Genomic DNA, 25154 nt, shown 5'->3' on the forward strand with positions numbered 1-25154 from the left:
GTTCAAAAGTCAATCCTGATTTTTGCACAGCAACAAGGAACCATGCACTCAAGTTCCTGTTTTAAGGAAATAAGTTGCAAGGCTTGAACATATGTTTTGGTTACAGATCATGGTATTCACTTCTAGCAAGTGCAACTGAGCAACATTCCAAGTTTGACGAATTAACTTAGCTTGGTTGCCAGTGCAGCTATTTCCCCCTTTTTGCACCCTTGTCCCTATAGTATAAATTGTTGAGTTTGTTGAAACTTTGGCACTAAATTTCTCCTGACGAGTACCATATTTGGCAAGGAGGAGGCTGGGAGAACATTGCAAGCCAGGCAGCATTAGGTGGAGAAATTGATGTTTCAGTAGTAACCTTTCTTGACTACTATGTTTGGTAGTATCTCTTTTCAGCACCACTGAAGCCATTTCTACACAAAAACCATATATGCCATGATATTAAAAGTTCTGGTGATATTTACAAACAAAAAGGAAAGTATAATCAAACCAAAAATGTGAGCTGTAATTATTTTCACAGTGGAAACTAGTGATTCACAGACTTGCCTGTTAGGTGTATTAAAATGTCAGCCTGACTTCTTTTGTAGTAGTTTTTGATCAAGGTTATGAACCCCAATCTGCAATTGAAGTTAACAAGAGACTGTACATTATATTACAGGTGGTGTCACCTTTCAGGTTAGACATTAAACAGAGATCCTGTCAGCTACCTCCAGTCGACAGCAGAAAGTACAATGTGCAAAATTCTTCCAGTGTTCTAGCAAATAATTGCTACTCACCCAACACCACCAAAACAGATTATCTACTCAATACTCTATGCAGAAACTAGCTGCCACCTTCACGTACTAATAGCAACACCTAAACTTCAAATATAATCCATTATTTGAAGTACTTTGAAATATGCCAAGCATCTGATCTAGCAATATTTAAGCAAGTTCATTTGATTCAATGCATGGATTATTGGTGTACTTTGTCAGCATTCTCATTTATATAGAAAAAGAAAGTTTAGGGAAAAAAAACATTAAAGTTTAGGAGACCAATTTGAAGATCCAATTGAAAGAGGGCCAGGTCACGTTAAACAAGAAAAAACATAAGTTGGAAAACAAATAGGACAAAGTAAACGGCAAGAATGATCAATTCAGAATAGAAACAAGTGGGAGAATTTGAAGACTTTTTTTTAAATGCTGGAAACCCTCCGCACGTTCAGGCAACGTCTGTCGAAGTGGGGAATGATAGGTTTAACGAAGAGGGACGCATTAAAGAGAAGGGTGGAGAGTAAAGTGAGATCTGGGAGGAAAGTGAAGGGCAGAGGCATCGGTTCTCCCCATGGAACAAACCACCTTGTCCCGATGGTTGCTCACATGCTGAGGGAGGCCCAAAGCACTCGTAGTTTTCAGAGGCGGGAGGTGGAAACCAAACCTTGGTCCCAGAAACCCAGATGGAAGAGCAGCGCGGAAAGCCCAGGGGCCTGCAGTGGGAGTGAGGAGAACGCCTTCCGCGGCCATGTATGGAGCACTGAGGCCACTCGTTATTATTTAAACCACATACAGCGCGGCCCGCCGCATACCGGCTCTCCCACTCACACACGAGGGTGACCGGAACATTTCATTGTAACGGCTGCCGCTAACTTAATTCTATCCGCATCGGCAATGAAGGCCCCCCTTACTCTTCCTCCAAAGTAGCCGTCAGTCGCTCGTTCCTGCGCCAGTCCGCCTCTTCCTCCTGGCTGTGAACGTCCGCCATTTCGCCAGGGCCGTCTTTCACCATCCGCTCGCCTCCACCGCTATCCCACAATGCCGCCGCGCACGTCCTCCACCATCCCACAATCCCACAGTGCAGATCCTCCAAGTTCCCACAATCCCGCTGCACACTTCCCATAATCCCATGGCACCAGTCTTCCTCGATCCCACAATGCACTCATTTGCTCAGACTAAATTCCTGGAGGTTGTTGTAGGTGAGAAGGATAAAGAAGTGGTTAAGAACTCATTTATTGATTACTACTTCTCCCTCTCATGAATGCATAGGTTAATTTAGAGACTCCCACAAAAATGTAGATAAACTTGGAAATGTGAAATTAATAGGTAATTTTGGGCATAAAGTATAAAAGCAGGCCTGTCACAAGTTGTCAAGAGAAAAGACAAGCAATATTTTAAAAAAGAGAGCTATTTAATCGAACCAAACAAAAAATTGGGGGGAAAGTGAGATTATTTTCATGAATAGTCAAAGGTGGCTTGTCAATTCTGTTTGAAAGTGTTTTTGGATATGTCGGCGAGTAGTGTGGGATATAGGTAAATTAGTGTTACTTCTGCAATTCCATCTTACAAAGTAAAATGAACTCACACCAGTGTGTAATTGTTTTAGCCAAGAGCTGAGTCAACAAGAATGGAAACGATGTGGAGGAAATATATAATTGTTTTTGTATTAGCTAAAACTGTATGTCAGAAGGTAGACATTATGGGCAAGTAGATAAGATGTTGTGACGGGATGAAGTTAAGCTAGATACACCTGTACAAACAGTAGATATAAACATGTGCTTCCCACTTTTACAAAAACACAGGAACAAACCCCAATTAAAAGGGTCATAGGGATCAGAACGGCCTCGGGAAAGGCACAGATGAAGGGGGTAGATAATGATGAAGAAAGAATATGCCTAACAATGACCTACAGCAGGATGAGGTCAAACAGCCTTGTGAGACCAGAAATAAGCATTTTGTCACAGACAAGGCCGGATAAGGCAAGAGGTAAACAGGGGTAATGGGGGCCGGTCTAAGGGAAGTGGACGATGTAAACAGGGGAGGGAGCAGTGTAAAACAATAGACATCAAATCATATAAATGTTGTGTATGAATTGAATTTGGTGTGTGTATGTCCCTTGCCTTGTAGACAGTGGACATCACACCCACTTGCAAGTGTAAAATAAATGGCACTACTGATTCAGATCTTGTCTCGGACTGAAATTATTGAAGTGAGTGGGCTTTGTTTCTCTCAGTGATATTAGTAAAGGTTGTTCCATTTACCTCAACTGAGACTATAGTGGCATTTGAGACTCTCCAGGTCATACCTTGTAGTAGGATCCATGAGTGCGCCACCATTAATGAGAGAGTGACAACAAGCAATCAAAAAGGTGAAAGACATAAATCCTAAAGCTCTTACAAGTGAGGTTCTTAAATTTGGCAGTTTGACCAAAATCCGACAAATTTGTTAAGAAATAAAAGCTACCCACCAGACTTTAGGAATACAACAATTGTAACTATCTTTGAGATGGGAGATAAATCATGCCTGTGGAAATGTTGAAGTATTTTCTTGTTCTTAGCAGGGAAAATTCAGACATGCGTTCACCTGGATGCCTTGTTTATCAACAGTATAATAGCACCAAGAATTTGATGTCCAAGAAGCTTCATCACAATCTTGTAACTGCTTCATGATGATGTGACAGCAACTGCCTGGAATAAGAAATTTGAAATAGTTGCATTCAACATCGCGACTGGCAGTAAACAAGACTGTATGATAGCCCACTTGTTTAGATTTAACTGACACTGGCTATTCACCTCACAGATCATCTGCCCTCCAGTGTGAGCATTAAATGCTGGCTAGGTAGAAAACTTTTCAACTCCATGCCAAAACTAATTTGACCACCATGGATAAGTGATTATGCATGTGTGGCAGAGCCAGTATGTCATGACTGCATTGTTTATGATTTAAGTTGTTGCCTTTTGCACATCTGTCTCAAGCTTTTTAATTCTACATTTAAGAGATCCAACCGGTCTTTGAATATTACCAAAACAAAACTTAGCCCAGTACTAGTCCGTCAAAAGTTTACATCTCCTGTAAATATTGGGAGACATTCCGGAATACATTGACCATTTTCCATACCTTGCAGCCATCTCTATCAATACTGATGAGGAGATCCCAACACCAGATCAGCTGTGTCAGCTCTGCCTTTGACAGACTGTGGCAGTGAGCATTTGACAATAAAGACTTCCAAAGTCATAGTGTACATAGCAGTTATCATCTTACTTTGCACTGCAGTGTGACCTGATGTATGTCAGTGACACATATAAAGTGCTAGATGAATCCCAACAGCAATGCCTCCATCAAAACTTCCAAATTCACTGAAAAACTTGAATAAATGCTGGTATCCCTGAAGCCAGTTTCACAAGCATTCAGGCAAGAGTCCTGCAAAATCACCATAATGGACTGGACTTTGCATCAAGTATCTCCCCTACCAGATTCTGCTCTTTCAATTCTCTAATAGCCAGCATTCCAGAGGAGGACAAAGAAAATCCTTTAAAGAAGCTTTCTTTGAAGTGCAGCCAGCATTAACGTTGATTACTGGAAGAAACTTACTATTGTTTAAAGTGGTGCCAAGTTGTTAATCAAAATGTTTTACACTTTAATGAAGCAGAGCAGCTTAACAGCAGGAAAGAAAAGGAAGAAAATCCTGCACTCCGGATCCCACTACCTTGTGAAGTGTCCTGCTCGATGTCTCAAAATATAAGCAGACAAAGAACTGGACACTTCAGTCACACTTCAGTAAGAGCAGGAACTTGCAATTCTGAGTAGATGTCATCCTCCAATTGAGAGACAGTTGATAACAATATACTTAAGATTGAAGCCATTCGCAAGTGGTGAGTACTTGCACATAGTTTCACTTCAGAAACTCAGAGGTTTTGAGAATCAGAAGGCTATTTCTGTGCAAAGGAAGAAAGAAAACCGAAAAAAAGACAAGACTTGCATTTATACTGCAACTCTCATCACCACAAAATGTCACAAAGTATTTTACTGCCCATGATATGATTTTAAAGTGTCACTGTTGTAATGTTATAATCCAGCAGCCAATTTGCACACAGCAAGCCCACACAAAAAGCAATGTCAAAATGATAGATAATCTGTTTTTGTGATCTTGATCGAGAAATAAATATTAGTCACCAAAGATAACACCCCTATCCTTCAATAAAACAATACGTTTATCCACCTGAGATGTGCTTTGGTTTAACATCTCATACAAAATAAACCACTTCCAACAATGAAGTTTCCATCTTGATTTTTGTGCCCACAACATTTCAACTAGAAGTAAGGGTGCTACCAACTGAGTCACAGCCAACACTAGAACAGTGAACAATTGCTCTTTTGACTCAACTCACTTCATTTAAATAACAAGTATTCCAATGGATCCTGGCTGTGTCTGAATTTTTGTTTGAAATAGGTGGCATAATTTTTAACCCAATCCTACTCATAACCCTTCCCTTTTCATTTTATCCAGTATATCACCAATACTGTTGGTGTCTCTCCCAATTCACAACTCTCACTTCATTCCCTTCATCAAATTCTCCTTCTCAATTTCTCAATGACTGTTAACTCATATCTACTCTAAACCCATGCCTACCTGGATTTCATTTCCCCCAAGTCTGTTGGATGGAGATATTTTTCAGTTTTGCTCCATCGTAAGATCATCCCACCTTCTATGTCAGCTCTTCCAACATGTTTCCTTTTTTTTAAACCAAGGATTTCCTTCGGCTATGATTGGTATGATCCTTGACAATGATAGCAGTGCAGAAGTATATAATCAGGAAGAAGTGGCTTTGACAGTGCTTAGCCTAAACTCATTAAGTTGCACAGCACAGGGTAAAACATAGGCAATGAAATCTGTTGATATCACCTACCTGTCTACAACCACACCCTGCATCCTTCCACTCATACGTACAAATAAGCAATGGCATTCTCACAATAGGACTGAAGACTTGTACTCTGATGTACCCCAGACCAAACTGTTCCATTAAGGTACAATACTGATATCAACCTGATCGTATGAAAAAACTGCCCAGGTGCATGCTGTCCTTAAAAAGGATGTATCCAAACTGGCCACTTAATGTTCCATCAGATCATCAAAAGATGTAGTTTGCCACTGCTGCAAACAGCAGGACCTGAGAGATCCATACCCCATTTTGGGGCAATCTCAAGGATTAACAACCCCTGTTAAAGATGATATAAATTCAAAACATAATACATCTGACAAATGCACAGTGGCAACCAACAAAATCAATATAATGATATACCTGTACTGCATAGTTGAAATGGTAGAAGACATGTTAGGTGAAGCTGTAATCAAATTGTGTTGCGCTCTGATCAGGCTGCATCTTCGGTCCTGTGTCCAGTTTTGGTCTTAGAGGAGCAAGAAACTAGGTGCTGCAGACTGCATAGGTAAACAATGAAACATTTAATTGGTTGGGAGTGCATGATAAATACAACCTAATATTGACAAACATCTAGCAGTCTCTCACCATAGAGCATTTTAATATTGAGCCGTATTTGTTTATTTGTATGTAATTTACTTTCAGATTAAAAATACCAATACACTTGCTGTATTTTCTTTCTCAACATTGTCTGCTTTTATTTCAGATTTCTCATTTATGTTAACCTGCCTAATTACCTCAGTTTTCCCCAGTGGCTCATCTCATTAAATGTGTAAGCAGCTGAGTTACAGGTAGGAAGGCTCACAGCAATTCTCTTAATATCTATAAGTTAAAAAGAAGATTTATGCCTATTCCAGCATAAAGTTAGATTCAACTATGAGGAAACTTATCAACAGTATAATAGCACCAAGAACAAAAGAGGCACTGCTCAGGAAAAGGAAAACCTTCAGTAGTGCAGAAAGGAAAAGAGAATCGCAAAAACAAATGCACAGTTGTTTTCATCCCAACAACTGTGAATGTTGAAAGAAGACTTATCGAATAGAGAAGAGGAAAACTGGTCTCTACTAATTGTTATCTACTGACTTAACTAGATCTGCCATTTTATTCAATTCCCTTTTGGGTTCTTAAAAATATTTATTATCTTGTGAGAGAATTTCACAATATTCAAGTTAATACAAGTTAACATGCTTTCATGTTTTAAAAAAATGCACTTGTATAGCAGCTCCTTTTTATAACTGATAATTATCAATTTAAAATCAGTATCACCATAAAGGGGTGAGTTACACTAGGGCCCGTTATGAACCAAAAATAACTTCAAAACTTTAATTCTGCAGTATTGTTTAATTTGCTGGAAAAAGTATTGGGAAAATTCACCTATAGTTGGGACAACAGAAAGACAACTGTGAGTGCATAATCTCTTGCAGCATGTAACTATTTAAAATTAATTTCTGGTTTAAGTGTTGGCTCATAAACTGGTAGGGTCGGAAACGCTGACTATTTTTGTTCCTTGAGAACACAAGAGATTTCACTGTTAATAGAATTGCTGGTAAAAACAAGAACTTTGATTGGTTGGTCAGACTTCCTTAGAGGCCAGGTGTTGAAATCAAGGTTAACACACCACAACAACTAATTTGGGAAGGGGAAGATTCGCACTTAGCCAGTTCAATGTAACATTCCAAGCTTTCAAATTGGGACACATCTTTGGAATCTCTCAGTCTACAATTGGTCTAATTCACTGAAGCTTTGGGGCACTTTTGGTACATCAGTAATGTCCGTACCTCTGGGTTAAAAGACTTAGGTCATATTGCATTTGAAATGGTTGATTAAACAAATCTACAATTGTCCTCATTAACTTTTGCAATTGCTTAATTGGGGAAATCAAACCATTGAGCTCAAATTAAATCAGTACCGTAAATTAAATGTGAACTCAATATTTATGAAGAAACAGGGATCAAAGCCACTCAAGAAAACAAAGATGCAAGTGACTCAAAGTCCTGGCAAATTTAACCATTATTTATGTGGCATCTGACTTGGTTGCCACAGCTGGTACCTCATGGTATCTGTCACTTCTGCCAGTATGTGATACAGGGTAAGATTTGTTTGCCATAGTTGGCCACCACCAATCCTCCTTTGTTTAAAGAGTATTTAGTCTAATTATTAGTAGTAGAAGATAACTCACTGATTTGTCTAAATAGAAGAGCCATATCAAAACTAACAAGATGATTTATTACATAATAACATAACTACATTTTGTATTACTAGTCAGGCATAATTTCTAAAGACTCTCGGGATCTGTAAAAATATGCCTGCTCCCTAAGAAGTCTAGTGTCAAACTCCCTGTCTCTACACAAAGACTGTGTGTGATATCAGGTAGAGCAGAACTAATGCAGCTTAAACATTAACTCTTTCAGAACCATTACCTTAGACAACAATTTAAACATTTCTGTTTTCTAGCTGGTCATGCATGTGGCAAAGTTTGCAGTACATAGTCACACATGGAAGAAAGAGGCAGGATAGAGAGGCATCAGAGGCCAGAAAGGGGAGAACGATGGGCAATGGAATTAGGTGGAGGAGAGATTCTTAACTCAAAAATACTTGGCTTAATTAAGTAAATTGTGAACTTTTACATTGCCTGTAGGAACTGAAATGTGTTGAATCAGGAATTTTGGATCAGCAAGCATGTTTCAGGACTACTTATATTGTAAGTATGAGGTCAAATACTTTAATTAGTTGAAGGTGATGATCATAGCTGTGTGATGCTACTAAATATCACAAAGAAGTAGCTCAGCTCAATAGCTCTGCTATATTGGAATCAATGGGGATCAAGAGGCAATCTCCCTGCTGGTTTAAGTCAAACCTGGCACAATGAAAGATGATAGTGGTTGTTGGAGGTCAGTTATCCCAGCTCTATGACATTTCTGCAGGAGTTCCTCAGGTTAGTGTCCCAGGCCCAACCACCTTCGGCTGCTTCATCAATGACTTTTCCTCCACCATAAGGTCAAAAGTGGGGATATTAACTATAATGATTGCAGTGTTCAGTAACATTCACAGTTCTTCAGGTACTGAAGTAGTCCATTCTCAAATGCAATAGAACTTTGACAATATCCGGACATGGGCTGAAAAGTGGAAAGTAACTTTTGAAGCACACAAATATCAGGCAAAGATCATCTCCAATATCAAATGATCTAACCATCATGGCAGTTAATGGCATTACCATCACTGAATCCCCCACGACCAAATCTTGGGGGTTACCATTGACCAGAAATTCAACTGTTTTTGATATATAAAGACTGTGGATACAAGAGCAAATCAGAGATTAGGAATACTGCAGCAGATAGCTTACCTCCTGACTCCCAAAACCTGTCCACCATCTGCAAGACACAAGTCAGGAATGTGATGGACTACTACCCATTTTCCTTGATGAGTGCAATTTGAACAACACTCATGAAACTGGACATCATCTAGGAGAAAGCAGCCCATTTGATTGGCACCTCATCTACAAACATCTACTGCCTCCACCATTAATGCTGCAGCAGTTTGTACTGTCTACAAGAGGGACTGCAGAAATTCACCTATGATCCTTAGATGAACCTCCAAATCCACAACCACTTCCATGGGAGGTAAAGAGCAGCAGAGATATGGGAACATGACCACTGCAAGTTCCCCTCCAACATCCTGACTTGGAATATATCGCAATTACTTTACAGTTCCTGGGTCAAAATTATGGAATTCTCTCCCTAACGGCATTGTGGACTGCAGCAGTTCAAAAAAGCAGCTCACCACCATCTTCTCAAGGACAACAAGAGATGGCCAATAAATGCTGGCCACCCAGTAATGCCCATATCCCATTAGTAAATTTTTATAAAGTTGGCACTGTCTTGGATCTATTGTTGTCTCTCATCACTCTATTGATCTTGAAACTTGTCTCTTCTGTCATTTAACTTTCTGTTCCTCATGCTTTTAAATGCAAGGTTTTTCACTCCTCCTTGGCTTCAATCATCAAGTAGGAATCGGGAAGAAAAATCTGACCAATTTTTAACCCAAAGACACTGACATCAGGTTGCAACAAATCTATTGGTTTCCTCACCTGGTATCAGTTAAGACATCACATGAGTCCTGGTTTTTGAATATTGTCTACTCATTTGAGAGATTCAGGAGTATGCCCTGAATTATTTGGTCATGCATGGATGCAGCCAATCTCAGCCACCCGGAAGGACAAGGACAACAAACAAATGGCAATACTATCACCTGCAATGTCTCCAAGTCACACATCTTCCTGACTTTCAAATATATCTTTGTTCCTTCACAGTCTATGGGGCAAAAACCTGGAAGAGTGTGAGTATACCTTCTTATTCTTTGGCATTCCCTCACTATCTAGGATGACATGCTTTCACTCTAAAGGGGTGGTTCTTCAGTGGCTGAAAACCTACAGCCACAGATTCTGCCTCAAGTGATGTTGGGGAGCAGGATGGATGAGACACTGTGTCTTCTGCAGGCTCTTTCCACTGCTTGTGTTTGGCTTCCACATGCTCCATTTGATGATGCTGAGAGTGGTTGTCTCCTTGGCAGATGCTTCTTCGATAGTTTGTGTTTTCTAGGTCAAGCGATTCCTAAGTGTTAGTGGAGATGTCAGATTTATTTAGGGAGGCTTTCAAGATGTCCTCATACTGTTCCCTTTGCCTTCCTAGTGATCACTTACCATTGCAGAACTTGGAGTAGAGCACTCATTTAGAATCGAAAAACATGGCATTGAAAAAGCACTGCAGGTCAGGCAGCATCTGAGGAGCAGGAGAATCGAGGTTTCAGGCATAATCCTTTCATCAGAAATAAGCCCTTCCTAATGAAATACTTAGCCCAAAATGTCAATTCTCCTGCTCCTAGGATGCTGCCTGACCTGCTGTGCTTTTCTAGCACCACACCTTTCAACTCTGATCTCCAGCATCTGCAGTCCTCACTTTCTCCCACATGTTTAGAATGTTTTGCGTTGGACAATGCAGACAACGCGGACCAGCCATCTCAGTTGGTTTAGCGGGAACAGTGCCTTAATACTGGGCTATTGGCATGGGACAGGATTGTAACACTGGTAAATCTGTCCTGCCAGTGGACATTGTTGTTGAGTTTTGCACTGTTGATAACTCTCCAGGGATTTGAGGTGTCTGCTATACATGTTCCATTTTTATGTTTTTCGTCACTTTATACTTATTGACGATGAATGTAGCCAATCTATAATCTTATCAATATTCTTTTGGTTTGCTAAATAATGAACTCTGCATTGCTGAAAAGAGAGACACATTTACTGAAAATGTTCATGTTGCACTCATCACGACAAACACACGAATGACAAATTTAAAGTTATTAAAAGAGTTTAGTTTGTGTAATAAAAGGGTACGTTGATTGGTGACCTGGATTCCAAAACGTCCCAATGGATTAGAAAGTAACTAATGTAATACTTTGCCTTCAAGGAAAAGAGACAAAATGCAGAGAACAATAGGTTCATTAACCTAGCATCTGTCACAGCCGGTAGAATCCAATATAAAGCAAGCAAGTCAGAATATGATCATGCAGAGTAGGGCTGAGAGGCTGTGTGAAAGGGAAGTAGTGTTTACCTTATTTATTGGAGCTTCTTGAGGGAGTGACAAGGAAAGTGAATAAAATATGTGGTGTAATAGGATTTCCAAAGCATTTGATAATGTGCCACATCTGAGGTTATTACTCAAGAGTACATGATATAGGGAGTAACATATTAGCATAGAGAAAAGATTGATTAGCTGACAGGATGCAGAGAGCTAAGAATATTTTTCAGTTGACAAACAGCAACTAGTGAAATGCCACAGGCATCTGTGCTGGGGCCTCAACTATTTGTAATAATATGTCATTGACTTTTTATGGCAGGACCAGATGTGTGGCTGCTAATTTGCTGATGGCACCAAGATAAATAGGAAGGTAAGTTGTCATAGAGTCATAGAGATGTACAGTATGGAAACAGACCCTTCGGTTCAACTTGATCATGCCGACCAGATATCCTAATGAAATCTAGTCCCACCTGCCAGCGCCCGGCCCATATCCCTCCAAACCCATCCTTTTCATATGCCTATCCAGATGCCTTTTAAATGTTGCAATTGTACCAGCCTCCACCACATCCTCTGACAGCTCATTCCATACGTGTACCACCCTATGCATGAAAAAGTTGCCACTTAGGTCTCTGCTACTTAGGCCTTTTATATCTTTCCCCTCTCACCCTAAACCTATGCCCTCTAGTTCTGGACTCCCCATCCAGGGAAAAGACTTTGGTAAAAACAATGACTGCAGATGCTGAAAATCAAATACTGGATTAGTGGTGCTGGAAGAGCACAGCAGTTCAGGCAGCATCCAACGAGCAGCGAAATCAACGTTTCGGGCAAAAGCCCTTCATCAGGAATAAAGGCAGTGAGCCTGAAGCATGGAGAGATAAGCTAGAGGAGGGTGGGGGTGGGGAGAGAGTAGCATAGAGTACAATGGGTGAGTGGGGGAGGAGATGAAGGTGATAGGTCAAGGAGGAGAGGGTGGAGTGGATAGGTGGAAAAGAAGATAGGCAGGTCGGACAAGTCAAGGAGGCAGTAACTGAGCTGGAAGTTTGAAACTAGGATGAGGTGGGGGAAGGGGAAATGAGGAAACTATTGAAGTCCACATTGATGCCCTGGGGTTGAAGTGTTCCGAGGCGGAAGATGAGGCGTTCTTCCTCCAGGCATCTGGTGGTGAGGGAGCGGCGGTGAAGGAGGCCCAGGACCTCCATGTCCTCGGCAGAGTGGGAGGGGGAGTTGAAATGTTGGGCCACGGGGCGGTTTGGTTGATTGGTACGGGTGTCTCGGAGATGTTCCCTAAAGCGCTCTGCTAGGAGGCGCCCAGTCTCCCCAATGTAGAGGAGACCGCATCGGGAGCAACGGATACAATAAATGATATTGGTGGATGTGCAGGTGAAAAGACTTTGTCTATTTATCCTATCCATGCCCCTCATGATTTTATAAACCTCTATAAGGTCATCCCTCAGCCTTCGACGCTCCATAGAAAACAGCCCCTCCCTATTCAACCTCTCCTTCTAGCTCAAATCCTCCAACCCTGGCAAAACACTTGTAAATCCTTTCTGAACCCTTTCAAGTTTCACAACATCCTTCTGATAGGAAGGAGACCAGAATTGCATGCAATATTCCCTAGGACCTTACCATTAAGTGTATAAATCCTGCTAAGATTTGCTTTCCCAAAATGCAGCACCTCACATTTATCTAAATTAAACTCCATCTGCCACTTCTCAGCCCATTGGCCCATCTGATCAAGATCCCGTTGTAAACCAATGTCCTGTACAGCCGCAACATGACCTCCCAATTCTTGTACTCAATACTCTGACCAATAAAGGAAAGCATACCAAATGCTTTCTTCACTGTCCTATCTACCCGTGATTCCACTTTCAAGGAGTTATGAACCTGCATTCCAAGGTCTCTTCATTCAGCAACACTCCCTTAGGACCTTACCATTAAGTGTATAAGTCCTGCTAAGATTTGCTTTCCCAAAATGCAGCACCTCACATTTATCTAAATTAAACTCCATCTGCCACTCCTCAGCCCATTAGCCCATCTGATCAAGATCCCGTTGTAAACTGAGATAACCTTTGCTGTCCAGTACACCTCCAATTTTAGTGTCATGTGCAAACTTACTAACTATACCTCTTATGTTCACATCCAAATCATTTACATAAGTGATGAAAAGTCGTGGACCCAGCACCGTTCCTTGTGGTACTCCACTAGTCGAAGACTTCCAGTCTGAAAAACTCCAGTCATCAGGAGTTGAAGATTATACAAAGGCACAAAGACAGATGGTAAATGAGCAAAAATTTATTGGATGAAGTATATTGTGAGAAAATATAAAATGGGAGCAGGTTGGTGGCTTAGTCATTAGCATTGCTGCCTCACAACACCAGGGACCCAGGTTGTCTGTGTGGAATTTGCACATTCGCTCTATGTCTACATGGTGCTCTGGTTTTCTCCCACAGTCCAAAGATGTGCAGGTTAACTTGAATGGCTACACCAAATTGTCTGTGGTATCCAGGGATATGGTAGATTAGCCATGGTTAATGCGCGGTTATGGAGATAGTTTAGGAACTGGTTCTGGGTGGGATGTTCTTTGGAGGACCAGTGCAGACTTGATGCGCCTAATGTCCTCTTTCTGCACTGTAGGGATTCCATGAATATGAACTGGTCCACTTTGGCAGGAAGAATACAAAAGCAGTATAGTGTATTGAAAGGAACCGCATCTGGGTAGTTTAGATGAATCTGGGTGTCCTGGCTGTAGAATCACAAAGAGTTACTGTTCAGTTATAGCAAGTGATTGGGAATGCAAATGTAATGTCATTTGTTGCATGATAAATGAAATTAAAGGAGAAGCTTTACTGCAGCTGTGCAGTGCCTTGATGAGATGTAATGTAATGTATGTAATTGGGCTGCAGATTAGCCCTGAAATACAGCAGGCTTGAGTTGCTAAATTGACATGCTCTGTTCCATTTCTGTCTGAAGACAATTCCAAATATTTTCCTAATCAGCCTGCTTAGAAAGATTAGTATGGAAACGGTGTCTTTGGCCCAACAAGTCCACACTGACCCTCTGAAGCGTAACCCCCATTTAACACACCGATCAGTAGGTGCAATTTAGCATGGCCAATTCACCTGACCTGCAAATCTTTGTATTGTGGGAAGAAACTAGTGCACAGAGAGGAAACCCACACAGACACAGGGAGAATGTACAAACTCCACACAGATAGTCGCCTGAGGTAGGAACTGAACCCAGCTCCTTGGTACTGTAAGGCAGCAGTGCAAACCACTGAACCACTATACCACCTAGAGATGTTATTACAACATCTTTTGAGAGGATGGGATTTGAACCCATGTCTTCTGGTAGGGGCACTACCATTGCACTACAAGAACCCTCTAAAAGATCCAAATTACTGTGCCACATTGTGTGCAATTGTATTTCCTAAAATCATTCCTGAATAGTCTGGAAAAATGTTGGGATTCTGAAGGAAAAGATTTGCAGTTATCTTAACAAAAGCAAACACCGCACAACTGTTTACAGAAATCAATGTAGTTGTTTATTACTCGAGCTCACCAAAAAGTTATAAACCAAGTTATTGCAGAATCAGTCTCTTTGCATATGTCCTGACTTTTGGGTGGTGGGGGTTGGGGAGGGAAGACGTCAGATCTGTGACGTCGTTAGGTCTAGTACGGTTGCATTCTGGGACTTGAAGTCCTTGCCGTGGGTTGGTGACGTCACCGACCAACAATCCACCAGAGCGCATGCGCCAGGCTCAGCTTCCGGCAGTTCAGTGGGAGAGGGTGATGCTGTCTGATTTATCGTTGGTCCAAGCGGAGCAAGTGTCAATGTGGAAAGTTTCCGTTTCATGACGATAGATTCTACCTGAGGTCTGTAATCCATAAGCTGATTGTCGACAAGAATTTAAACTGCTATCTTATGATCTTCCTTTATCCATCTCTGGGGTGCGAGGGTCAGCATTTCCTGTTGCCCTGGTTACTGGTAGTTTTCCAGATGTTTTGTTGCTGGGAGTGCTGCTTAATATCTGCATCACTCTCTTATGTTACTGTAAGCACAGCTATTTTCCAAATGTTTATGTTTAAATATGTTGGCATTGCAGGCCAGCTTTTTTCACTAAGGGTCACAGACCTTTTTTTCAGCATATCATTACACCAGGTCGTGCAGTAGAACTCCAGTCTCTTTGCACAGGAAAAATATTATTAAAAATATTTTTCATCAATCTGCTCAGGCATGTTATGTCACAGCCAACCCTCCATTCTGTCGTGTGGCACTGTCACTATGCTAAGTGTGGTAGACTTCGAACAGATGCAGTAACTCAAGACTGGACACCTATGAGGTGCTGTGGGATATCGTGTCTCCCAACACAATCTGCAACCTCATGACCTGACATATTCCCCCATTCAACCATTACCATCAAACCTTGGTTAAATGGAGAGTGCAGGGAGGTATGTGTGCAGGAGCAGCACCAAACATACCTAAAAATGAGGTTTCAACCTGGTGAAGCTACCGGACAGGACTTCTTGCATGCCAAACAGCATAAGCAACAAATGATAGACCACTACGTAATCCCTCAAGCAACAGATCAGATCTGAGCTGTGCAGTCCTGCAGCACGTAGTCGTGAATGGTGGTGGGCAATTAATAATTCACTGGAAAAGGATGCTGCGCAAGTATTCCCATCCTCAGTGATGGAAGAGCTGAGCACATCAATGTGAAAAGTTAAAGTTGAAGCATTCACAGTAATCTTCGGCCAGAAGTGCCAAGTGGATGATCCATCTCAGTCTCCTGCAGTAGTCCCCAGCACTAGTGGCATAGTTAGCACTGCTGTCTCACAGCATCAGGGAACCTTGATTTGATTCCATCCTTGGGTGACTGTCTTTGGGGAGTTTATACATTCTCTCTGTGTCTGTGTGAGTTTCCTCCAGGTTTTCTCCCTCAGTCCAAGGATGTGCAGATTAGGTGGATTAGCCATGGTAAATTGCCCCAAGTGTCCAGAGCTGTATACACTAGGTAGGTTAGCCATAATAAATCAGGTTTACAGGGATTGGGGTGGTGCTGGATCTGGGTGGGATGCTGTTTAGATGGTTGATCCAGTCTTGATGGGCTAAATGGCTTCTTTTCACAGTGTAGGGGTTCTATGATTATAGATCCCAGACTTCAGTCATTTCAATTGACTCAACTTGATATCATGAAATGGTTGGAGGCACTGGATGCTACAGCGACTATGGGCTCTGACAACATTTCAGCGATAGTACTGAAGACTTGTGCTCTGGAACTTCACGCTCCCCTAGCCAAGCTCTTCCAGTACAGTTACAACACTGGCATCTACTGACAATGTGGAAAACTGTCCAAGTATGTCCTGTACATAAAAAGAAAGACAAATCCATCCTGGCCAATTACTGCCTCATCAGTTTATTTTTGATATTCAGTAAAGTGATGGGTTCCTGCTCAGATACAACCTGATCAGTGACACCCAGTTTGGGTTCTGCCAGGACCATTCAGCTCTTGACCTCATTATAGCCTTGGTTCAAACATGGACAAAAGAGCTGAATTCCAGAGGTGGAGGGAGAGTAACACCTTTTATCATGGAGGAGCCCTAGCAAAACTGAAATCAGTGGGTATTGGGGCAAAAATCTCTGTTTGTTGGAGTTAAACGTGTCACAAAGCTGGTTTCTTTTCTCAAGGTTACTATGTCCTTGGTGTTTTTTCCAGAGGGGTAATAAACTGCTCTCGGTTCCGAATAGTCTGGTTTGTTAGAGAGGTTAAAGGGTATTGAAAGGTCTTTTTGTTTATATGTAAATAGCTGAGACTTAAGGCCAAAGTCGTCATGTTTTAGAAGTGATCTGTATAATGAAAGGGGAGTGGTCATCTCTCGAGCTGAGCAGTTTAGTTCAGTCCAGATCTGTTGCGAGTTCAACAGTGAGCTGTGTGGAAACAAACTCTTTCTCTCTCTCTCTCTCTCTCTCTCTGCCCTTCTAACTTCAACCTGTAAGCATTTGTTCCATTTTTTAGCTGTGTTTCTAGAGGGTTTGCTTATTGGGACTGTTGTGTATATTCGGAACAGCAAAATTAAGTCTAGTTTGGATAGACTGATTTCTGTAGGGTTTCTTTATTCTGTTCTTTGTGTTTCATTGTATAATTCTGTGAATAAATTTTTGTCTCTTTTAAAACCTGGTAGTCAACCTAGCTACCTGGGTAATTTTCACTGTACACTTACTGAAATAAATTGCAAAATTATGGTGTGGGCTGCCTGCTTAAGAATGTTTTCAGTGGTCTGGTCTAGTCCATAACATACCTGACATGCAGGAAGATGGTTGTAGCTTTTGGAGACCAGTCATTTCACCTGCAGGGCAACTCTGCAGGAATTGCTCAGGTTAGTGTCCTAGGCCCAACTGTGTTTAGCTGCTGCACCAATTACATGCCCTCCATAATAAGGATGATTGCTGAAAATTGCATACTGTGCAGCACCATTTGCAACTCCTCAGATATGAATCAGTCAATGTTCAAATGTAATAAAATGTGGACAATATTCCGGCTTGGGCTGACAAGCGGCAAGTAATTTCCATGCCACACAAATGCCAGGGAATGATCATCTCCAATCAGAGACAATCCAACCACCGCCCCTTGAGATTCAGTGGTGTTGCCCTCAGTGAATCCCCTCTATCAACATCCTTGCGATTACCACTGACCAGAAATTCAACTGGACTCTCCACATAAACATAGTAACTACAACAGCAGGTCAGGGGCTAGGAATACTGCAGGGAGTAACTCATCTCCTGATTCCTCAAAGTACAAGTCAAGAATATGATGAAATACTCCCTATTTGCCTAGCTGGGTTCAGCTTCAACAATACTCAAGAAGCTTTGCACCATTCAGGACAAAGAAGCCCACTTGAATAGCACCACATTCACACTGTCACCACCGTCTCTCAGTACAGCAGTGTGTATTTACAAAATGCACTACAAAAATTCAGCAAAGATTCTCAGACAGTTCCTTCTAAATCCATAGCCACTTCCGTCTGGAAGGACAAAGGGAGCGGATAAATGGGAACATTATCAACTGCAAATTCCCCTTCAAGCCACTCACCATCCTGATGTGGAAATATATCACTGTTCCTTCATTGTCTCTGGGTCAAAATCCTGGAATTTCCTGCCTAAGGGCATTTTGGGTTAACCTGCAACATGTGGACTGCAGCAGTTCAAGAAGGCAGCTCACCATACCTTCTCAAGAACAGCCAGGGATGGCCGATCAGCAATGTCCCAGGAGTGAATAAGTTTTAAAAAAAAGGTCTGACTTGAACCCACACTATATGATAGAAACACTGCCACTGCCCACAACCTCCCATCTATGAGTCCTGTTATATGTTCACAGATTATATGATACATGTTACCACCAGGAGTAAAATTAGGATTTCAAGAGGAAGGTCTGAATACTTGAAATGACTCAACCCTGTTACTTCAATGACAAAAACATTATTTCTGTTTTAACTCTCTGTTTGTCCCTTGGAACAGTTATTGTTAAAATTATGTCATAAACCATAAATATTGTGTCACCTTGACCACAGGTTGTACTGAAGTTATAAATTGAACTGTGAATCCTTTTATCAGTAATGCATCTTGTATAGTGTTGCGAATGATAATAAGGGTCTGGCAGAACATAAGAACTAGGAGCAGGAGTAGGTCATCTGACTCTTTGAGCCTGCTCTGCCATTCAATAAGATCATGGCTGATCTTTTCATGGCCTTAGCTCCACTTACTCGCCCTCTCACTATCACCCTTAATCCTTTCATGGTTCAAAAAAAATCTATCTTAGCTTTAAAAACTTTTACTGAAGTAGCATCAACTACTTCACTGGGCAGGGAGTTCCATAGATTCACAACCCTCTGGGTGAAGAGGTTCTTTCTCAGTTCAGTCCTAAACCTGCTCCCCCTAATTTTGAGGCTATGCCCTCTTTTACTAGTTTCACCTGCCAGTGGAAACATCCTATCTACGTCTATCCTATCTATCCCCTTCATAATTTTATCTGTTTGATTCCCCCCTCATTCTTCTAAATTCCAATGAATATGGTCCCAGTCTACTCAGTCTCTCCTCATAAGCCAACCCCACCAACTCCCAGAATCAACCTAGTGAATCTACTCTGCACCCCCTCCAGTGACAGTGCATCCTTTCTCAAATAAGGAGACAAAAACTGCATGCAGTACTCCAGGTGTGGCCACACCCTATACAGCTGCAACATAACCTCCCTGCTTTTAACTCAATCCCTTTAGCAATGAAGGACAAGAGTCGATTTGCCTTCCTAATTACCTGTTGTACCTACAGACCATGTGATTCATGCGTTAGGACACCCAGCCCCCTGTGCACAGCAGCATGCTATAACTTTGTACCATTCAAGTAATAGTCCTTTTTTCCTGTTATTCCTACCAAAATGGATGATTTCACATTGATTAACATTGTATTTCATCTGCCAGACCTTTGCCCACTCACTTAAAGTATCTGTGTTCCTCTGCAAAGTTTCACAGTCCTCTGCACACTTTGCTCTGCCACCCATCTTAGTGTCATCTGCAAACTTTGACACACTACACATGTCCACAACTCCAAATCATCTATATAAATTGTGAATAATTGTGTTCCCAACACTGATCCCTGTGGCATGCCACTAGTTACTGATTTCCAGCCAGAATAGCACTCCTAATCACTACTCTTTGCTTCTTGTTAGTCAACCTTTGTCTGTGCTAATACTTTACCCATTGCGCCATGTATCCTTATCTTATGTAGCAGCTTCTTGTGTGTCACCTTGTTGAAGGCCTTTTGGAAATCTAGGTACATCACATCCACTGGGTCCCTGTTGCCCACCGTGCTGATAATGTCTTCATAGAATTCCAAAAGATTAGTTAACCATGACCTGCCCTTCATGAATTCATGCTGCATCTGTCTAACAGGACAATTTCTATCTAGATTCCTTGTTATTTCCTCCTTAATGATAGACTCAAGCATCTTCCTCACGACAGGAGTTAAGCTAACCAGTCTATAATTCCCCTTTTTTTTGTCTACTGCCCTTTTTAAACAGTGGCTTCACATTTGCTGTTTCCCAATATGTTGGAACTGTCCAGCAAACTGTCCCAATCTGTCCTGCAAAGTTTGAAAAAATTACCACAAGTGCACTTGTTATTTCTCCCGCCATCTCTTTTAATACCCTGGGATGCATTCCAGCAGGGCCAGGGGACTTGTCTATCTTTAGATCCATTTGCTTGCCCACCACTACCTCTTCTGTAATAATGACTGTTTCCAGGTCATCACCTATCTTAGTCTCTTTGGTATGTTATTAGTGTCCTCCACTGTGAACACCGACACAAAATACCTATTCAATGCCTTGGCCATTTCATCATATCCCATGACTAAATGCCACTTCTCATCCTCTAAAGGACCATTGTTTACTTTAGTCACTCTTCTTCATTTTATATATTTATAGAAACCTTTGGTATCTGTCTTTATATTCTGTGCTAGTTTTTTCTCATGTTCTATCTTACTTTTCTTTGTAGCTCTTTTTGCGGCTTTCTGTTGACCTTTATAAGCTTTCCCAATCTTCTAATTTTCTGCTGATCTTGGCCACTTTGTATGCCTTCCCTTTCAAATTGATAGCCTCCTTTATATCGTTAGACGCCCATGGCAGAATACCCCTTTTCTTATAGTCCTTCATTTTCACTGGAATATACTTTTGCTTTAAAAGTCCTCCGCTGTTCGTCAGCTGTCCCACCATAAAGTCTTTGTTTCCAGTCTACTTTAGCCAAGTCATCCCTCCTCCTATTGTAGTCTCCTGTTGTTTACGCACAGGACCCTGGTATTGGATTTTATCTTCACACTCTCCATCTTTTGCAAGCATCAGTAACCAGGCTCCAACTGTATTGACCCTAGGTTGTGGCACTGGCATGAAAGGAAATGTCTGCCATGATCTTTACATGCATGATTTTAAATCAGTATTGGGATCTAAGTTTGTCTTTATGATGACGAATATACAGAAGAGCAACCTATGTAACCCACATTTTCTAATCCTGAAAGTTTCATAAACCAAGGAAATATACAGCTTTACACCATGCACCATACTTTGAGTGTAGGATAAAAGAAAAATAAGATCTAGTTAATTCCAAAGATAAATTCATTGTGATTAATAATGGAAAACCTCATCCTGTAATCGTGCCAGCATCCTTGCTGAAGTTATTGACACAAGGAATTTCAATCCCTGATTGCTTTGCCATTTTGATTTATTTAATTGCCTCATTTTTAGCCGCCACTATAACTAATATCATAATCTAACTTCATAATCAAAAAATGCAAAGTTAATTGTTTGTTTAATATATTTTCCTTCACGAATTGTATTTTAAAAGCTATATTCGACAATTTTCCACATCATAAACTTTGATGAAGGATTTACACAGCAGTGACAACTAGACTTGTGGAGGCTTTTACAGTTTGCCATTTCAATTTGTGTTCTGTATTTGCAGATACTATCATTTTAAAGAAGATGAATGAAGCTAAATTTGTGTACCAGAACATTCCACCAGTGACTTTACATTTGTCAGAAGAGACTACCACGTGCAGTTTATGTGTAAGGAATATGGAAGACATTGAGAACCAGTTTAAAGACTTTGTGGAAATATTCCTTGTCGAAGTTTACAGATGTAAAATCTGCACATTCACCAGTAGCCTGAAGGTCAAAATGAACTCTCATGTTGAAAACCTTCATAAACCCAAAAGAAATGATCAGTTTTCAAAGAAAGTGATGAGCACATGTCACACAGAACATGACTCCTCATACAGTACTGATGTAGAAATTGACACTGAAAGTAAAGTGGCTGAGGACATTATTGTGGATAATCTGGAGAGGATGTCATTTCTTCTTCCTATGTACAGAATGTTTCACAACATTAGCCCAGTGTCCTGTGAAATGGGACTGGGAGGGCACAATGATAATCTTCACTCTGCTGATGCATGTGAGGTCAGTACACTGTTTGAAGTGGAGTCTACACCTTTTCAGTTGGATGGACCTCACTCTGTGGTACCAGGGTCCATTGGGACAGCTGTGCCTGAGGATGATGAGGAAGCTCAGTCAGAACACCTTATGTCACTAGGCCTTTGCCGAATATCCAACAGTAATAAAACTCATACAATGAACATGGAAACCAATGATGATCATATCATTCTGAAGAAGCAAAGGCATCTCAGTAAGAAAAAGCGGAGTGAAAACCGACATTCCAATAATGCTGGTAACTCTCAAACTGGCTTGAAAAATAAATGTTATATTTGCAAGATGTGCAAACTAGTCTTTAAGTCAAAAGATATTTATAACCTTCACTTGAACTGTCATGATCGTGGTACAGGTTTTAAATGCATGTACTGCAGCTCCTGCATGACTGAGTGGACCTTGATGGAACAGCACCTCAAGGGCCACAATCCCAAAAGCTTGAGCTACAGTTGCTCAGTTTGCAAGAAGGGTTTCACCAAGCGGAATGATTGGAAACTGCATGAAGTCACCCATCAACAAAAGCCAGGCCTGTTCTACTGTTCAAAGTGCCCATCCTTCTATTCTTCTGAGCATGTGAGAGATATGCATTCTGCTTGCCATTATGAAGACGTTTTTAAGTGTACAGAGTGTGACTTTACAGGTAGGCTTATTCATTCGTAGAGTCATAGAGATGTACAGCATGGAATCAGACCTTTGGTCCAACCTGTCCATGTCGACCAGATATCCCAACCCAATCTAGTCCCACCTGCCAGTACCCGGCCCATATCCCTCCAAACCCTTCCTATTCATATACACATCCAAATGCCTCTTAAATGTTTCAATTGTACCAGCCTCCACCACATCCTCTGGCAGCTCATTCCATACACGTACCACCCTCTGCGTGAAAAAGTTGCCCCTTAGGTCTCTTTTATATCTTTACCTTCTCACCCTAAACCTATGCCCTCTAGTTCTGGACTCCCTGATCCCAGGAAAAAGACTTTGTCTATTTATCCTATCCATGCCCCTCATAATTTTGTAAACCTCTCTAAGGTCAGCCTCCAACGCTCCAGGGAAAACAGCCCCAGCCTGTTCAGCCTCTCCCTGTAGCTCAGATCCTCCAATCCTGGCAACATCCTTGTAAATCTTTTCTGAACCCTTTCAAGTTTCACAACATCTTTCCGATAGGAAGGAGACCAGAATTGCACGCAATATTCCAACAGTGGCCTAACCAATGTCCTGTACAGCCGCAACATGACTTCCCAACTCCTGTTGGTTAAAATTTTTGTAGGGGGAGGAAGAGACCTTCTTCAAGGAAGGCATCCTTGTAAGAGGATTCGCAGTAGGTTAAAATTCCTAAAGAAGGGCTGATGCCCGAAACGTCGATTCTCCTGTTCCTTGGATGCTGCCTGACCTGCTGCGCTTTTCCAGCAACACATTTTCAGTTCCCAATCCCTGTACTCAATACTCTGACCAATAAAGGAAAGCATACCATACGCCTTCTTCACTATCCTATCTACCTGCGACTCCACTTTCAAGGAGCTATGAACCTGCACTCCAAGGTCTCCTTGTTCAGCAACTCCCATTATACCATTAAGTCCTGCTAAGATTTGCTTTCCCAAAATGCAGCACCTCGCATTTATCTGAATTAAACTCCATCTGCCACTTCTCACCCCTTTGGCCCATATGATCCAGATCCTATTGTAATCTGAGGTAAACCTCTTCGCTGTCCACTACACCTCCAATTTTGGTGTCATCTGCAAACTTACTAACTCTATCTCTTATGCTCGCATCCAAATCGTTTATGTAAATGACAAAAAGTAGAGGGCCCAGCACTGAATCTTGTGGCACTCCACTGGTCACAGGCCTCCAGTCTGAAAAACAACCCTCCACCACCACCCTCTGTCTTCTACCTTTGAGCCAGTTCTGTATCCACATGGCTAGTTCTCCCTGTATTCCATGAGATCTAACCTTGCTAATCAGTTTCCCATGGTGAACTTTGTCGAACGCCTTACTGAAGTCTATATAGATCACATCTACCGCTCTGCCATCATCAATCTTCTTTGTTACTTCTTCAAAAACCTCAATCAAGTTTGCGAGACATGATTTCCCACGCACAAAGCCATGTTGATGATCCCAAATCAATCCTTGCCTTTCCAAATACATGTACATCCTGTCCCTCAGGATTCCCTCCAACAACTTGCCCATCACCGAGGTCAGGCTCACCGGTCTATAGTTCCCTGGCTTGTCGTTACCGCCCTTCTTAAACAGTGGTACCACGTTTACCAACCTCCAGTCTTCCGGCACCTCACCTGTGACTATCGATGATACAAGTATCTCAGCAAGAGGCCCAGCAATCACTTCTCTAGCTTCCCACAGAGTTTTCGGATACACCTGATCAGATCCTGGGGATTTATCCACCTTTAACTGATTCAACACATCCAGCACTTCGTCCTCTGAAATCTGGACATTTTGCAAGATGTCACCATCTATTTCCCTACAGTCTATATCTTCCATATCCTTTTCCACAGTAAATACTGATCCAAAATATTCATTTAGTATCTCCCCCATTTTCTGTGGCTCCTCTCTCCTCAGAAAACTGGCAAAAACTCTCTAACTCATTGCATTTTATTTGCAGTCAGCCATCATCTAGACTTTATATACTGACATATTAAATGTGTTTTATTCATTGCTTCTGATGAAACGGTACTGAAGCCTGTTCTTAAAAATATGAGCTTCCAATTTTGTAAGTGATAGTGCTTGGAGAATATCTCTTCACAATATTTCAATAAGTCATTGTGACTCAGATGCTTTGAATTTCTTTACTATCTTTTGAATTATTTTGAGTATTCAATGGGTAAACAGATTTTAAGCTTTGAAACTCAACTTTTAGGTCAGA

General features: G+C 41.4%; 2 protein-coding genes across 7 annotated transcripts in view; one reads left to right on the plus strand and one right to left on the minus strand.

Annotated features, from left to right (window-relative positions):
* The window catches only part of LOC140464879 (serine/threonine-protein kinase PRP4 homolog), a 50258-nt gene extending 48448 nt beyond the window's left edge, over positions 1–1810 (minus strand). For all 6 annotated transcript variants that reach the window (XR_011955006.1, XR_011955008.1, XR_011955009.1 and 3 more), the window contains exon 1: positions 1661–1810. Coding sequence is in view for 1 of the 6 variants with exons in the window: in XM_072560450.1 (XP_072416551.1) it covers positions 1661–1761 (101 nt within the window). In the remaining 5 variants the exon portion in view is untranslated. The remainder of the gene's footprint in view (positions 1–1660) is intronic.
* Positions 1811–15020: 13210 nt separating this feature from the next.
* Positions 15021–25154, plus strand: part of LOC140464880 (uncharacterized) — a 37821-nt gene continuing 27687 nt past the window's right edge. The window contains exons 1-2 of the mRNA XM_072560451.1: positions 15021–15131; positions 21759–22919. Coding sequence (XP_072416552.1) covers positions 21779–22919 — 1141 coding nt within the window. The 5' untranslated portion in view covers positions 15021–15131; positions 21759–21778. The remainder of the gene's footprint in view (positions 15132–21758; positions 22920–25154) is intronic.

Source organism: Chiloscyllium punctatum, chromosome 41 (genome assembly GCF_047496795.1).
Source record: "Chiloscyllium punctatum isolate Juve2018m chromosome 41, sChiPun1.3, whole genome shotgun sequence".
Classification (NCBI taxonomy): Eukaryota; Metazoa; Chordata; class Chondrichthyes; order Orectolobiformes; family Hemiscylliidae; genus Chiloscyllium; species Chiloscyllium punctatum.